The sequence below is a fragment of the Cyprinus carpio genome, chromosome A14, assembly GCF_018340385.1.
Source record: "Cyprinus carpio isolate SPL01 chromosome A14, ASM1834038v1, whole genome shotgun sequence".
NCBI lineage: Eukaryota > Metazoa > Chordata > Actinopteri > Cypriniformes > Cyprinidae > Cyprinus > Cyprinus carpio.
In genome coordinates this window covers 10,222,583-10,237,815 of record NC_056585.1, presented here as the reverse complement: position 1 = coordinate 10,237,815, position 15,233 = coordinate 10,222,583, and the positions used below count along the sequence as shown (strand labels likewise).

Below are 15,233 nucleotides of genomic sequence, written 5' to 3'. Positions count from 1 at the left end.
TGCTTTACAAAAATAACACGTTTCAGAGCTGTAACAACAATACTGTGATACCGTGAAACCGTGATATTTTTGCTTAAGGTTATCATACCGTCAAAATCTCATACTGGCCCATGCCTACTGTAGAGTATAATCCTCCCATGATGCATTGCAGACGACATAATTGAGTCGATTACACTTTTAAACTACTGGTGTATATCAGAATATTTTGCAATAAAATTCAAATACTGTTGTACCGTTCAAAAGTTTGGGTTCGGTACATTTTTTTTTATTTTATTTTTTTAAGAAATGAATACTTTTATTCAGCAAGGATGCATTAAATTGCTCATAAGTAACAATAAAGACTTTTATAATGTTATTAAATATTTTTATTTTTTATGAATGCAGTTATTTTGAACTTTTTATTCATAAAAAAATTCAGAAGAATAAAATGTACCACGGTTTCCACAAAAATATGAAGCAGTGCAACTGTTTTCAACATTGATAATAATAATAATAATAATAATAATAATAAATATATCTTGAGCAGCAAATCAGTATATCATGGATCATGTGACACTGAAGACTGTAGTAATTATGCTAAAAAAATTCAGCTTTGATCACAGGAATAAATTAATACATTTCAATAAAAAAATGTATAGTATTTAAAAATCAAATAAATGCAGCCTTTTTCCGCAGAAGAGACTTCTTTCAAATGCATTAAAAATCTTACCCAAACTTTTCAACATTTTTATAAGTTTAATCAGTGAAAGTATATAGTTCTATGTTGTACTGCCATTTTTGATTCAGTTCCATCATTGACAGTCCTTCATGGGATGCAAAGTTCTTCTTCCAGTATTTTGCACACTTCATTTCGTTCATATTCACACACGCTGGTTTTATCAGCGGCATACAGTCAGGATTGTGAGGTCTGTGTGAGTGATGGGTCTTACCTCTCTGTCTGCAAACATCCATCCTTCATCCATCACTTTTCCCCTCCACCTGTATCATTTTTCATCTAAACAGAGAGAGAGAGAGAGAAGGAAGGAAGTCACATGCAGAGTGAAGATGGAGGGGAAATCGGACGTCGATTTGAAAGATTGAAAGATTCTTCAAACTATCTGAAATGTTGTTCATCATCTTATGTGCCGTCAGCTGAATCAGTGTCGTGACTTTCAGGACTTTTGTGTTTGTTGTTGGGTGATTCTGTAATTGTAGGTACAGTACATTCGGGGTCAAAAGTAATTGTCTCATATATATATATATATATATATATATATATATATATATTATATTATATATATTATCCATGACTGAGTAACAAATTAATAATATAAATAATTTTATTTATTTATTATTTATTTATTTATTTTTGAAAATCATGAGTACTTGTTCTATTTAGTCAGTGTCAATTCTAAACTGAACACAAACATGTTATGTGAGCGTAATGTTTTTCAAGATGGAAAGAAAAGCATCAATAAGTAGCTGACTAATAAATAACTGGATTCAACCTCATGATAAACATGCGAGTTTGTGTAAAAGGTTAAATTGTGGTCACTCAACAGCCAACAGTGTCTAACAGTTTTTCAGTCAAGCCATTTAAATGATGTACAGGTGCATCTCAATAAATTAGAATGTCGTGGAAAAGTCAAATTGTGAAACTCGTGTATTAAATAAATTCAGTGCACGCAGACTGAAGTAGCTTAAGTCTTTGGTTCTTTTAATTGTTATGATTTTGACTCACATTTAACAAAAACCCACCAATTCACTATCTCAACAAATAAGAATACTTCATAAGACCAATAAAAAATAAATAAAAAAAAAAAATAAAAAATTTTTTAGTTAATTGTTGGCCTTCTGGAAGGTATGTTCATTTACTGTACATGTACTCAATACTTGGTAGGGGCTTCTTTTGCTTTAATTACTGCCTCATTTCGGCGTGGCATGGAGGTGATCAGTTTGTGGCACTGCTGAGGTGGTATGGAAGCCCAGGTTTCTTTGACAGTGGCCTTCAGTTCATCTGCATTTTTTGGTCTGTTGTTTCTCATTTTCCTCTTGACAGTACCCCATATATTCTCTATGGGGTTCAGGTCTGGTGAGTTTGCTGGCCAGTCAAGCAAACCAACACCATGGTCATTTAACCAACTTTTGGTGCTTTTGGCAGTGTGGGCTGGTGCCAAATCCTGCTGGAAAATGAAATCAGCATCTTCAAAAAGCTGGTCAGCAGAAGGAAGCATGAAGTGCTCCAAAATTTCTTGGTAAACGGGTGCAGTGACTTTGGTTTTCAAAAAACACAATGGACCAACACCAACAAATACAAAACTTGCTGTCATCTGAAAAGAGGACTTTGGACCACTGGGCAACAGTCCAGTTTTTCTTCTCCTTATCTCAGGTAAGACGCCTATGACGTTGTCTGTGGTTCAGGAGTGGCTTAACAAGAGGAATACAACAACTGTTTCCAAATTCCTTGACACGTCTGTGTGTGGTGGCTCTTGATGCCTTGACCCCAGCCTCAGTCCATTCCTTGTGAAGTTCTCTCAAATTCTTGAATTGATTTTGCTTGACAATAATCATAAGGCTGCAGTTCTCTCGGTTGGTTCTGCTTTTTCTTCCACACTTTTTCCTTCTTCTCAACTTTCTGTTAACATGCTTGGATAGAGCACTCTGTGAACAGCCAGCTTCTTTGGCAATGAATGTTTGTGGCTTACCCTCCTTGTGAAGGGTGTCAATGATTGTCTTCTGGACAACTGTCAGATCAGCAGTCTTCCCCATGATTGTGTAGCCTAGTGAACCAAACTGAGACACCATTTGAAGGCTCAGGAAACCTTTGCAAGTGTTTTGAGTTGCTTAGCTGAATGGCATGCCACCATATTCTAATTTGGTTTCTTGTTAAATGTGAGCCAAAATCATCACAATTAAAAGAACCAAAGACTTAAACTATTTCAGTCTGTGTGCACTGAATTTATTTAATACATGAGTTTCACAATTTGAGTTAAGTTAACAAAATGAACTTTTCCACGACATTCCAATTTATTGAGATGCACCTGTATATGAGCAGCTATGTGGATCTAACAATGAATAAAGCATTATAAATAATATTTTCAAACATTAATTAAAAGTATCACAAAGTTGCCATTGTTTGGTGGAGGAAAAAAATATACGTGGGTTCTTTTTTAAATGTTATGGTTAGGTGCAGGTGTGTTGAATATAAATGCATATAAATGAAAGATATTTTTTGGTTAAAACACTTAATCATACACAACCAGTATTTCATATGAATCAGACTTACTAGTTTTGATTGTAATTTGTGGATCTCATTCTATTTATTTGTCGATATTTTTAATTTTTGTTAATCTCTTTACATTTATTTGTGGATCATAATCTATTTATTTGGAATTATGCATCAATTCTATCTTCATATGTAACATCTTTTGTAATCCATGACAATAAGTATCAAATTATTAAAATAAATAAAAATATAACTATTTGAAAAAGGCAGAAAAAGGAATGACTTTGGACACTAAATGTGCCTGCATTTATAGATTCACCCTGTTGTTGAAGTTGAGATTTGATCCCCAGGTCTGTCTGTGTCTCTGTCTCACTCTAGTCTCGTGTGGTGGCCTGCATGACGGCCATTCTCAGTCAGATGGATGACAGACACTATTCACGCTACATAGAGACCTTCAGCGGAACCACAGACCTAGTGGTGAGACCCTATCTGTCTGTCTATCACCCTATATAGCTTTTATTCTTTCCTTCAGTCTGTCATTTGTTCTGTTGTTTGTTTGTTTTTTCTATTGTTCAGTTGTTCATTCTGTCTATCATTCTATCATTCTGTCCATTCATCCATCCATCCATCCACTCATCCATCCATCCATCCATCCATCCATCATTCTATCATTCTGGCTATCTATCATTCTAATCTTTATATTGTTCTATATATCTTACGTTCTATCTCACGTTTTGTCTGTCATTCTGTCTATCATTTGTTTTATTGTTGGTTTTGTCTGACATTTTTTAATTCTATCTATCTATCTATCTATCTATCTATCTATCTATCTATCATCTATCTATCTATCTATCTATCTATCTATCTATCTATCTATCTATCTATCTATCTATCTATGTATCTATCTGTCTATCTATCCTGTTGTCTGTCTGCCAATCTATCTATCTATCTGTCTATCTGTCTATCTGTCTGTCTTCGTCTGTCTGTCTGTCTGTCTGTCTGTCTGTCTATCTATCTATCTCTCTATCTATCTATCTATCTATCTATCTGTCTGTCTGTCTGTCTGTCTGTCTGTGTGTGTCTGTCTGTCTGTCTGTCTCTCTGTCTGTCTGTCTCTGTATCTGTCTATCTGTCTGTCTGTCTGTCTGTCTGTCTGTCTGTCTATCTATCTGTCTATTTTCTATCTTGATTTCACCTATCTACCTGTCTGTCTGTCTGTCTGTCTGTCTGTCTATCTATCTGTCTCTGTCTATCTGTCTATCTATCTATCTGTCTCTATCTATCTATCTATCTATCTATCTATCTATCTATCTATCTATCTATCTATCATCTATCTATCTATCTATCTATCTATCTGTCTGTCTGTCTGTCTGTCTGTCTGTCTGTCTGTCTGTCTGTCTGTCTGTCTGTCTATCTATCTATCTATCTGTCTGTCTTCTTGTCTATCTATCTGTCTGTCTGTCTATCTGTCTAACTGTAGTCGTCTGTCTATGTCCTGTCTGTCTGTCTGTCTGTCTGTCTGTCTGTCTATCTATCTATCTATCTATCTGTCTGTCTATCTGTCTGTCTGTCTGTCTGTCTGTCTGTCTGTCTATCTATCTATCTATCTGTCTGTCTATCTATCTATCTGTCTATCTGTCTGTCTGTCTGTCTGTCTGTCTGTCTGTCTATATCTATCTCTCTATCTATCTACAGTATCTATCTGTCTGTCTGTCTGTCTGTCTCTCTGTTTGATTCAGCAGTTAATCATCTTGTGTTCTTGTTCTTGTAGGACTTTCTGATGGAGACGTTTCTGTTGTTTAAGGATCTGATTGGTAAACATGTCTACCCGTCTGACTGGGTCACTATGATCATGGTGCAAAACCGGTGAGAGCAAAGAAACACAAACACGCACACACACCGACACAGTAGCTCTCCTGAGATGATCCACAGTAACATTGTCGGAGCCATGAGAAAATATTATGTTTAATTCTTGGATTAACTTGTCATGTGAATTGAATTAGTCCTCCTGTTTTACGTGTGACTACGGCGCAAAAGTGCAGACAATAACATTTTTTATTTTGTAGTTTGTTTGGAAAGTAAACCAGAGATTGTGATTAATAAACCATTTTTTTGTTACAACCACATCTCTGTGCATGCTTTATGGGCATGTGTATCGGGAAAGACTCCACTAACCTCAAGGGGCTAATTAAGGTTTTTTAAAGATTAGCCACAACAAACATCCTCCGTCAATCTCAGAGTCTTCAGCAGCACAAACACTATGTTAACATTGATTACACTTCAAACAAGAGGCCAATGAGAGAGAGAAAGAGATTTATAGAGGAATAAACCTGCAGACTCAGAGACAGAGGAGAAAGAGAGAAACTCCTTGTACTGAGGAAAATATAGATTGCTGGTGTTTAGTTTGTGTGTAGGTGTTTTGTGTGTTACTGTTAATGGCAGCAGACAGTGGCAGCGTATTGTGTTTTATTGACCTCAGTATATTTCCGGGAATTCAAATATCACAGTTTAAAGTTCATCTGTGACCCTGCTTATCAGTTACTGTGAGCACAAACAGCAATTAGATACTTAAGAAACCCTTAAAAATATTGTCTGATGGGAAAATACTAAATCAGACATTGTGAATAAAACTACACAAACTTGACACTTACACTTGACACTCGTTTGCTACTTTTACTACAAGCAAAACATTTGAGATTTATATGATCTGAAATGATAAAAGAATAGATTTGGTGTTGAAAATGAAGACATCCATTAAAAATCCAGCTGATTCAAAGACATCGAGACTCAATAATGATGAAGAAACATGAGGTTAGTGAAGAGATCCTGCAACATTTGAGACACAGAAACGAACTCTTGATCGATTGAATGATGATCAGATATTTATAAACGTGAATCCAGTATCAAAATATTTAATTTGATGTCATTTGTTTCAAAAAACCTACTTTATGTTTGTCTTTGTGTTTTACTTTTATTAAGATTTAGTGTGTTTTTATAGTGTAGTGTTATTTTTGTATCATTGAGATTTTATTTTATTTTATTTTATTTTTTTTTATTTTTATTTTATTTTATTTTATTTTATTTTATTTTATTTTATTTTATTTTATTTATTTATTTGTCTTGGTTTATATTGTTTCAAGTACTGTTTTTATTTATTTATTTATTTATTTATTTATTTATTTATTTATTTTATTTTTTTGATGTATTAAGTTTCAGTTAACTATAATAACCCTGAAATGTCCAATCAGGGTGTTCCTCCGGGCGATCAACACATATGCTGACACCATGAATCACAAGTTCCTTGACAACAACAACTTTGAAGTGCAGGTCAGTGTGTGTGTGTGTGTGTGCGTGTCTCTGTGTGTGTCTTAAATGAATATTGGTCAAGTTCTGATTCAATTAGTGTTAATAGCCCTCATATCTTTCACCCAATGTAATTTTATCATGATTTCTCTCTCTCTCCTGTAGTTATGGAATAATTACTTCCATTTGGCTGTGGCGTTTATTACTCAGGAGTCTTTGCAGTTGCAGCATTTCTCTCCCACCAAAAGGTGCAAGATTCTGGCCAAGTGAGTCTTAAACCAGAAATATCCCAGTTAAACCAGCAGGAACTGCTCACAGATGGACCAGAATTATTAAAACAATCTGGCTTTCACAACTATAGTAAAACAAAATATGCATAAACATGCTTGCTTGCTTTCATTCAGATATGGAGATATGAGGAGGCTGATTGGTTTCGCTATCAGAGACATGTGGTACAAGCTCGGTAAGAATAAGATCTGTTTTATTCCCGGGATGGTGGGTCCCATCCTAGAGATGACTCTTATCCCGGAGGAAGAGCTACGGAGAGCAACCATCCCCATATTCTTTGACATGATGCAGTGTGAAGAAAACCACTCCGGACACTTCAAAAAGGTTCAGAGACACACATCTGTTTTTATATCATGGCCTCACCTTAACTTCTCTTGTTCTTAATATACTGTAAACATTTTTACATGCAAATAACACAATATTTAAAAGATGGTTTGGTCTAAGCAAAAATTAATGTAAAAATGTGTTAAAATATATTGTTTTAATTGCATGAAATATTTATAGTGCTGATGACTGAATTTAAACATGTTAAATGTGATTTTTTTTCTCCCCAAATATTTTTTGGAGTATTTTTGTATTTCAAGGAAATTGATTTAAACATGGTAAAATATGTTAAAATATTTTAAAAGCATTCTATGGAATATTTTTTATAATTCAGAGGAATGGGTTTAAAAATGTGATAAAATATTCTTACAAATATTTATCTTAAATATTTATGGGATTCTATTGAATGGATGCAATTGATTTTATGGATACTGAATATTTCTATAATTCTAAGGAATTAATTTAAAGATGTAAAATGCATTTAAAAATAATTTTAAAAAATATTTTTTGGAGTATTTCTATAATTCTGGGAAATGGATCTAAACATGGTAGAATGTGTTAAAATATTTTTTACAAACATTTCTATTGAATATTTCTATCATTTTACAAAATGGGTTTTAATGATGGTAAATAAGAAAATATATGTCTACTGAATATTTTCATAAATCTGAGGAATAGATTTAAACATGGTAAAATGTTTAAAAATGTGAAAATCTGTTCAAATTCAATGGTTCAGTGTAGGTCTGCTGTAGAATAACCTTATTAAGACTTTTAGCATGTTTAGGTTTGAAATAAGACACTTTTTTTTTTTTTAATGAACGTTTTCCTTGTTGGGATGTCACAACATCTAGATTGTGCTATTCTGTTAGAGAAGCTTTTTAAAAAAACAGAAAAAGCTACCCACACACACAGAGTAGCAAATGCACATTGATATTGTTGAATTGATTAATAAAGTCTCTCTCTGCCTCTCAGTTTGAGAACGAGATCATCCTGAAGTTGGATCATGAAGTGGAAGGGGGAGGAGGAGACGAGAGATATATGGAACTGCTACAGAGCATGTACGAACACACACACACACACACACACACACTGTGGTCTTGTATAATGATGGCTTGACTCCATAAGAAGCTCCAAATCCTCCTGAAATCTCCTGAAAGCGTGAGCTGTTCTGACTGTGTGCCACTTCAGTCTTTTAGAGTGCGCTCAGGGACGCCCCCAGCTGCTGACTGAGGTGCAGCACTTTGTTAACCTGGTGACCGGCCTCCTCGAGCGTCTCCTTGACTACCGCTCGGTGATGAGCGAGGACAGTCGAAACAATCGCATGAGCTGCACTGTCAATCTTCTGGTAAGCCCCGCCCACTTCACACATCACAGACATAAAGTGGTTCTGCTCAGATCTGATTGATCTGCTCAGATCAGTTTGAGTTGTCGCTCTCCTGATGGGCCCAAATGAACGAAGTGTTAAACTAAACTTCTGAACCAACCTGTTATTTTATTTAACAAACACACAGATTAATATTCCAGCACAAAATCTGGAGGTTAAAAAGCAGATCCTGTCCATAATGAACAGTTGTTATTCACTAAAACCATTGAAAATGGTTTTGGTAATTGAAATAAAGCTGAAACAAAATAGTAAATGTCATACGCAGAGATCCAGGTAGAATATTTGAATGAACACACACACCCACAATCATATATTATATATATTAACTGTATTAACTCCTCTGCTCCTGAAAATATTTATATTTTTCTAATAATTCATTGGAGATTTGAGTTTCTTCTACTTGTTTTCTAACAGTCAGACTGTCGCCGCTGCAACTTTAATCTGTCAGGGTTGAAATTACTTTAATATATGAATAAACTATAAATAAGCATCATCTCGGTGTGTGTGTGCCACATTTTAATTTTGCTTTACATATCAGAAGCTCCCAAAAACACACTCTCATCTTCAGAGAAACATCAACACAGAGGCTCAAAGTTAACGTTTGCTTTTCATTGCTTTTCAGAATTTCTACAAGGACATCAACCGTGAGGGGATGTACATCAGGTAATTTTCATATTAACTCTGTGTGTGTGACTGTGATTGTAAGTGCTTGTGTGTGTGTGTGTGTGTGTGTGTGTGTGTGTGTGTGTGTGTGTGTGTGTGTGTGTGTGTGTGTTGGTTGTGTAATCTGACAGGAGATTATCTTGGTCTTGCTGAATTAATGTCAAAATCCAAAGGATAAGCATCCAAGCATAGAGACGGACCGGACGTACAGAACGCCGTCCGTGTTGTTTGACATACTGCTACCTTACAGGCACATTAAACATAAATGAGCGTGTCTACAGAGAGGCATTCTGCAGGGTAAAACATGACCGAGTTCTCTGATTGTCAGTGTGAGATGAATGAATGTGTCTCAGCTTCTGATTCAGTTTCTTACAGTGAAGTAAAGTGACGTGAAGTGAAGTGAAGTGACATACCCATACTCGGAATTCGTGCTCTGCATTTAACCCATCCAAAGTACACACACACAGCAGTGAACACACACACACTGTGAACACACACCCGGAGCAGTGTATGTCAGTAAACATGATCAAATTACGTGTCACGTCATGGAGAAACATTGATTATCCAGCTTTAATGAACGACAAATAGAGATTGTCTAGTTTATTTATAACCTCATTTTATTTTCGTCATGACCTTTGACTTGGGAAATGAGAAAGATCGAGATATTATGAAAATGACAATAATTATAAGACAATAATGTGAAACCATGATGCACATCAGTTCTGCACCAGTTTGGATCTATAATTTACCTACACTAAGACTAATGAACTTGATTCTTAATAGCTTGCTGGAAGAATAGAATAGAATAGAATAGAATAGAATAGAATAGAATAGAATAGAATAGAATAGACAAATGTGCAGATATGCATTAGTATGTATGCACTGTACTGTATAATGTACTGTACAGTATAATACACAATATTCAGTACAGTACAATATCAATACAAATTAATGTAGGAATTGTTTATTGCATTTATTGATTTTTATATTTAACAGTAAGTTTTGAATATTGTTTTTTTTTTTTTATCATGTTTCTCTTAAAATACATTTCTAAGAGTAAAACCAAACTTAAGCGGGGTTTGGACTCTCTGCTTCATGTAGTACACATACCTTAACTCCCCTTAACCATAATAAAATCACTTTATTGGCTTAATGTAATACTGCCTCCTTGTGGTAAATATGGAAACCATTTCTTATGATCTGAGAGAAGTGAATATTGAAACATTAAAAACATATATTAATATATATGAATATTAAAACATATAAATTTAAATGTATCACTTACAAATATATATATATATAATATCATGAGAAATCCATTAAGATAATTCATTTTTACAACATTTATTTATTTAGTTAGTTATTTATTTATTGTTATTGTTGTGTGTGTTTCTAGTACCTCTACAAATTGCGGGATCTTCATTTGGATGGAGAAAACTACACAGAGGCGGCTTATACACTTCTGCTGCACTCCAAACTACTTAAGGTCAACAAATACACAGACAAACACATTTAGTTTTGTATCTTCATGAAGACTTCTGTTATTTTCTGCTGAGCTAATTATATTTTCATCCACATAACTTAATCCTCACAGAAACATTTTTGCATTTTTATATATTCATTAAAATATTATTTTGGTGTGATCATTTATCTTTGTCCTTATGGAGAATTAATTTTCAAGGAATTTATGTACAATGTGCATCTCAATAATAGATAAATAGGTTTATTATAGATTGGAATCATGACATGTAAACAGGAAGTTACGTCCAGTTGTGGCTGATTTCAAGTTTTACTGTCTTTGAGGGGACATTTGGACCTCACATTGTAGGTTAAACCTTACACACACACACACGCACGCACACACACACACACACACACACACACACACACACACACACACACACACACACACAAACACACAAACACACACACACACACACACACACACACACACACACACTCACTCACCTCTGACACAAGGTCACGTATAGCATAGAGATGTTTTGATTGGTTCACTAGAGACAGACATCTTCCCTGTCTGATTTACTGTTGTCCCTGACGAGCCGCCAGCAGATAAAGCCTCCTGGTTCAATTTATGACATTTCTGCGGCGCGGCCAGCAGATTTATAAAGCATTTTACCCTGCTGTGTGTTTTTTTTTCTCTCTGATGAACACAACACAATCCATATATGATATTTGTAATGTTCAGTTTTTACACACAGCCTCTCCTCCCAATAGAAACCACTTCAGTTCAGCCTCTCACTTTATTTCCTGTCAAACAAACCTGTCGTGATTCATTCAGCCCCACTGATGACTGTGACAGTGTTATTTTAGTTCGTTTTTGTTAATATTCTGAATTCAATTTTATTTTTATATCTCCAGTTTTAATTTGAATTTTAGTTAAACGTTTAATCATTTAGTTGAGTTTGTGTGTGTGTGTGTGTGTGTGTGTGTTTTTGTTTTTATATTTTTATTTTTTTTTTTATTTTTTGTTTTTATTTTATTTATTTTGTTTTGTGTTTTTTTTCTTTTGTTTGTGTGTGTGTGTGTGTGTGTGTGTGTGTGTGTGTGTGTGTGTGTGTGATTTTTGTTAGATTTTGTTTTCTTTTAATTATGTCTGTATTTTTTTTTTCTAAATTGTATTTACTAGATGTAGTTTTATTAATTTTAGCACTTTAACCAAAACTACACAAAAAGTGAGAAATGGCAACTAGCTGAGATAAAATTGTAAAAGTTTTTATAATATATTATGCTATATTACAGTATATTATTATTTTTTAAATCTATTTTATTTCAGTAATGAAAATTGGTGGTTTTTATGGTTATAGTTTTAGTTTTAGTAAACTATAATCCTGACATCACTTCCTGTTTACATTTCATGTTTCCAATCCATGTTAACCCTGTTTATCTAATAATGAGATGCGTATTGCACTACAGTTCCTTCATTGTTAGTTTGATTAATTAATCATCTCATTGAGCATCACCTGACACTTTTTCATAGCCAAGAACCAGCTATATTGTCTTAAGGGCATGCGATAATCTTGTTTAGACTGTTAGATAATATAATAATAATGCTATGTGTTTGTAGTGGTCAGAGGAGCAGTGCACCCTTCAGCTGGACTATCAGACGCTTCAGTCCCAGCGGCAGCTCAAAGAATCGCTCTACGACACCATCATCAGCTACTTTGATAAGGGAAAGGTCAGCTCATCTTCACATTGACTGTTTAATATTTGATAGACGTGACTGGATGTTGAAGACTGACCTCATGAATGTATGTGTGTGAACATGATTTTTGCGTGTCAGATGTGGGAGGAGGCCATCACTCTGTGTAAGGAGTTAGCAGATCAGTTCGAGATGGAGGTCTTTGATTACGAGCTGCTTGGACAAAAACTGGTAATGCACAATAAACTTTCCTAATTTCAAATTATTTTTCTTATTTTTTCTTATTTTTTTCTTATCTTAAGTTTTCTATAAAGGTTTTGCTCTTTTTATATTATATTATATTATATTATATTATATAATATTTTTTTTTTTTATTTTTTTTTATATTTTTTTATATTTTTTTTTTTTTTTTATTTTTTAATTTTATTTTATTTTATTTTATTTTATATTATATTATTATGTATTATTTTTTTTATTTAGTTCTTTTATTTTATGCAATTTTGCACATATTATATATATTTTTATTTTATTTTGTTATATTATTCAGTAATTTTAATTTCTTGGAATTTTCCACCGTTTTGCAAATATTAATTATCTATATTATATTATATTATATTATATTATATTATATTATATTATATTATATTATATTATATTATATTATATTATATTATATATTCTTTATTTTTTATAGTCAATAGTCAGTCATTTTAGTTTCTTGGAATTTTTCAGCATTATGCAAATATTAGATTATATTATATTATATTATATTATATTATATTCTATTATATTATATTATATTATATTTATTAGATTATATTATATTATATAATTTTGTTCTGTTTACTTATGTATTTTTTTAGTTTTCTTTTAATTCTTTACACTTTTGAAAATATATATCATATATCATTATATATATGATCATAAATATCATAACATATATCATATCATATCATATCATATCATATCATATCATATCATATCATATCATATCATATCTATCATATCACTTTTATTTTACTTACACACACTAAACTGTCCATATTTTAAAGGTCTTCTAGCATTATTTTGGGCTTTTAGCTTTTAGCTTTTTAGCAATTTTTCCCTTCGTTTATTTCATCAGTTAATTCCTTTTGCAGAACCAGCAGGCCAAGTTTTATGAGAGCATTATGAAGATCCTGCGGCCCAAGCCGGACTACTTCGCTGTGGGATATTACGGCTCTGGCTTCCCTCAGTTCCTCAGGGTCCGCATGTGTTTATTATCCTCAGCTAATGCTGGAACTGTGCTAACAGATATGTAATGTAATCTAGATTGTGATGTTTTGTTATATTTGATTTCAATAGAATAAGGTTTTCATTCACCGTGGGAAGGAGTACGAGCGCAGGGAAGATTTCCAGAGTCAGCTGATGAGTCAGTTTCCCAGCGCTGTGAGACTCAACATCACCACAATGCCTGGAGACGACATTAAAAACTCCAACATGCAGTGTATCCATCACATAGACTGTGTATTATATGATTTCACTTTTATTTTAGAGACACATACTTTCATATATTTAAATATATATGGTCGGTCTGTTGTTCTTAACCGGATCTGGATCAGATATCCAGTGTTTTACAGTCCAGCCGGTTCTTGAGATCCCGCCGCGTCTGAAGAACAAACCAGTGCCTGATCAGATTATCAAGTCAGTCTACAGAAAACACAAACCACGTTCATCTGTTCACCTTCAACACGTGTGAATCTGTAGCCGTGTGTCATGGTCTGATGCTGTAAACTCTTTCTCTTCTTTTCTTCTCTTGCTTCTTTCTGGTGATTCTGTAGTTTCTACAAGTCAAACTACGTTCAGCGGTTCCAGTACTCCAGACCCATAAGGAGAGGGAAAGTGGATCCTGATAACGAGTTTGCTGTGAGTCACAACACAACATTAATTTCTCAACGATCTCTACTGTTCATAAAGCTAATTAGAATAATTACATCCTAAAGATGCCTTTTCACTGTCTGTGACCTCCAGATGTACAGAAATACTTTACAGATTTACACATTTAATTGGAAAAGCCTTTTGCGATACATTTTCAACTTGATCATTCTGGCTCTTTATTTAATGTCAGTACCAGCAAGTATTTAGAATCACACAACCAAAGCTCAAAAAAATGTTCTCACTAGTAAAACAAGCAGTGTGTTCTGATCAAATAAGCTCAAAATAAGACTAGGTAAATTACCCAGTTTGTGGTTTTTGGGTGTGTGGAGACATTTATAGATCAAGGAGAATTGTTGGATTTTATTTAAATGATTTATTGCAGCATAGACTCATTTAAAACACATTAAACATGACTAAATAGCTTCTTGCTTCAAAGAAAATGTAATTTAACTAATTATATTCCAAAGCTAATTACAGTATTCCACATATACAAGTGGCTGAAAGTATTGAATAAATCTGTCCAGTGTAATTTTAGTATTATTATAACATTTATTCATATTTTATCTTTTTATCTTTTTTTTTTTTTTTTTTTTTTAGTATTAGAAATGTTACATGCTTGTCATTTTTAGTTTTAGTAATTTTAGTACTTCATCTTCAAATTATTTATAGTTTGTTGCCAATGCAATGTGTCTGATTTCCATTATTTCAGGATTTCCTTTTTTTTTTTTTTTTTTTTTTTTTTTTTTTTTTGAAGTTAACGTTTTCCATCTAAAATGCATTAGCTTTATTTAAATTACACTGAAGCTGTCACATAAACACTCATACATCTACAGTATGTTGAAGGAAAACAGCTGATCATTTATGCATCATTGGGATCATGAAGGAGCCAAGAAAGACAGGAAGGAGACAAAAACTATGGCGATTAAATAATGACATTATGTAGTGTGCAGTTTAAACAGCAGGTGGATATATTTGACCATATCTTT

The 15,233-nt window shown here is 33.4% G+C and overlaps 1 protein-coding gene across 2 annotated transcripts in view; it reads left to right on the top strand.

The window, feature by feature from the left end:
• The window catches only part of LOC109101972 (dedicator of cytokinesis protein 2), a 92,836-nt gene that overhangs the window by 71,431 nt on the left and 6,172 nt on the right, over positions 1 to 15,233 (top strand). For both annotated transcript variants that reach the window (XM_042769863.1, XM_042769862.1), the window contains exons 27-41: positions 3,584 to 3,682; positions 4,977 to 5,071; positions 6,454 to 6,532; positions 6,674 to 6,774; positions 6,913 to 7,120; positions 8,093 to 8,178; positions 8,309 to 8,465; positions 9,127 to 9,167; positions 10,563 to 10,653; positions 12,256 to 12,366; positions 12,472 to 12,561; positions 13,470 to 13,574; positions 13,675 to 13,816; positions 13,932 to 14,013; positions 14,151 to 14,235. In XM_042769863.1, the coding sequence (XP_042625797.1) occupies positions 3,584 to 3,682; positions 4,977 to 5,071; positions 6,454 to 6,532; positions 6,674 to 6,774; positions 6,913 to 7,120; positions 8,093 to 8,178; positions 8,309 to 8,465; positions 9,127 to 9,167; positions 10,563 to 10,653; positions 12,256 to 12,366; positions 12,472 to 12,561; positions 13,470 to 13,574; positions 13,675 to 13,816; positions 13,932 to 14,013; positions 14,151 to 14,235 (1,572 nt within the window). The remainder of the gene's footprint in view (positions 1 to 3,583; positions 3,683 to 4,976; positions 5,072 to 6,453; positions 6,533 to 6,673; positions 6,775 to 6,912; positions 7,121 to 8,092; positions 8,179 to 8,308; positions 8,466 to 9,126; positions 9,168 to 10,562; positions 10,654 to 12,255; positions 12,367 to 12,471; positions 12,562 to 13,469; positions 13,575 to 13,674; positions 13,817 to 13,931; positions 14,014 to 14,150; positions 14,236 to 15,233) is intronic.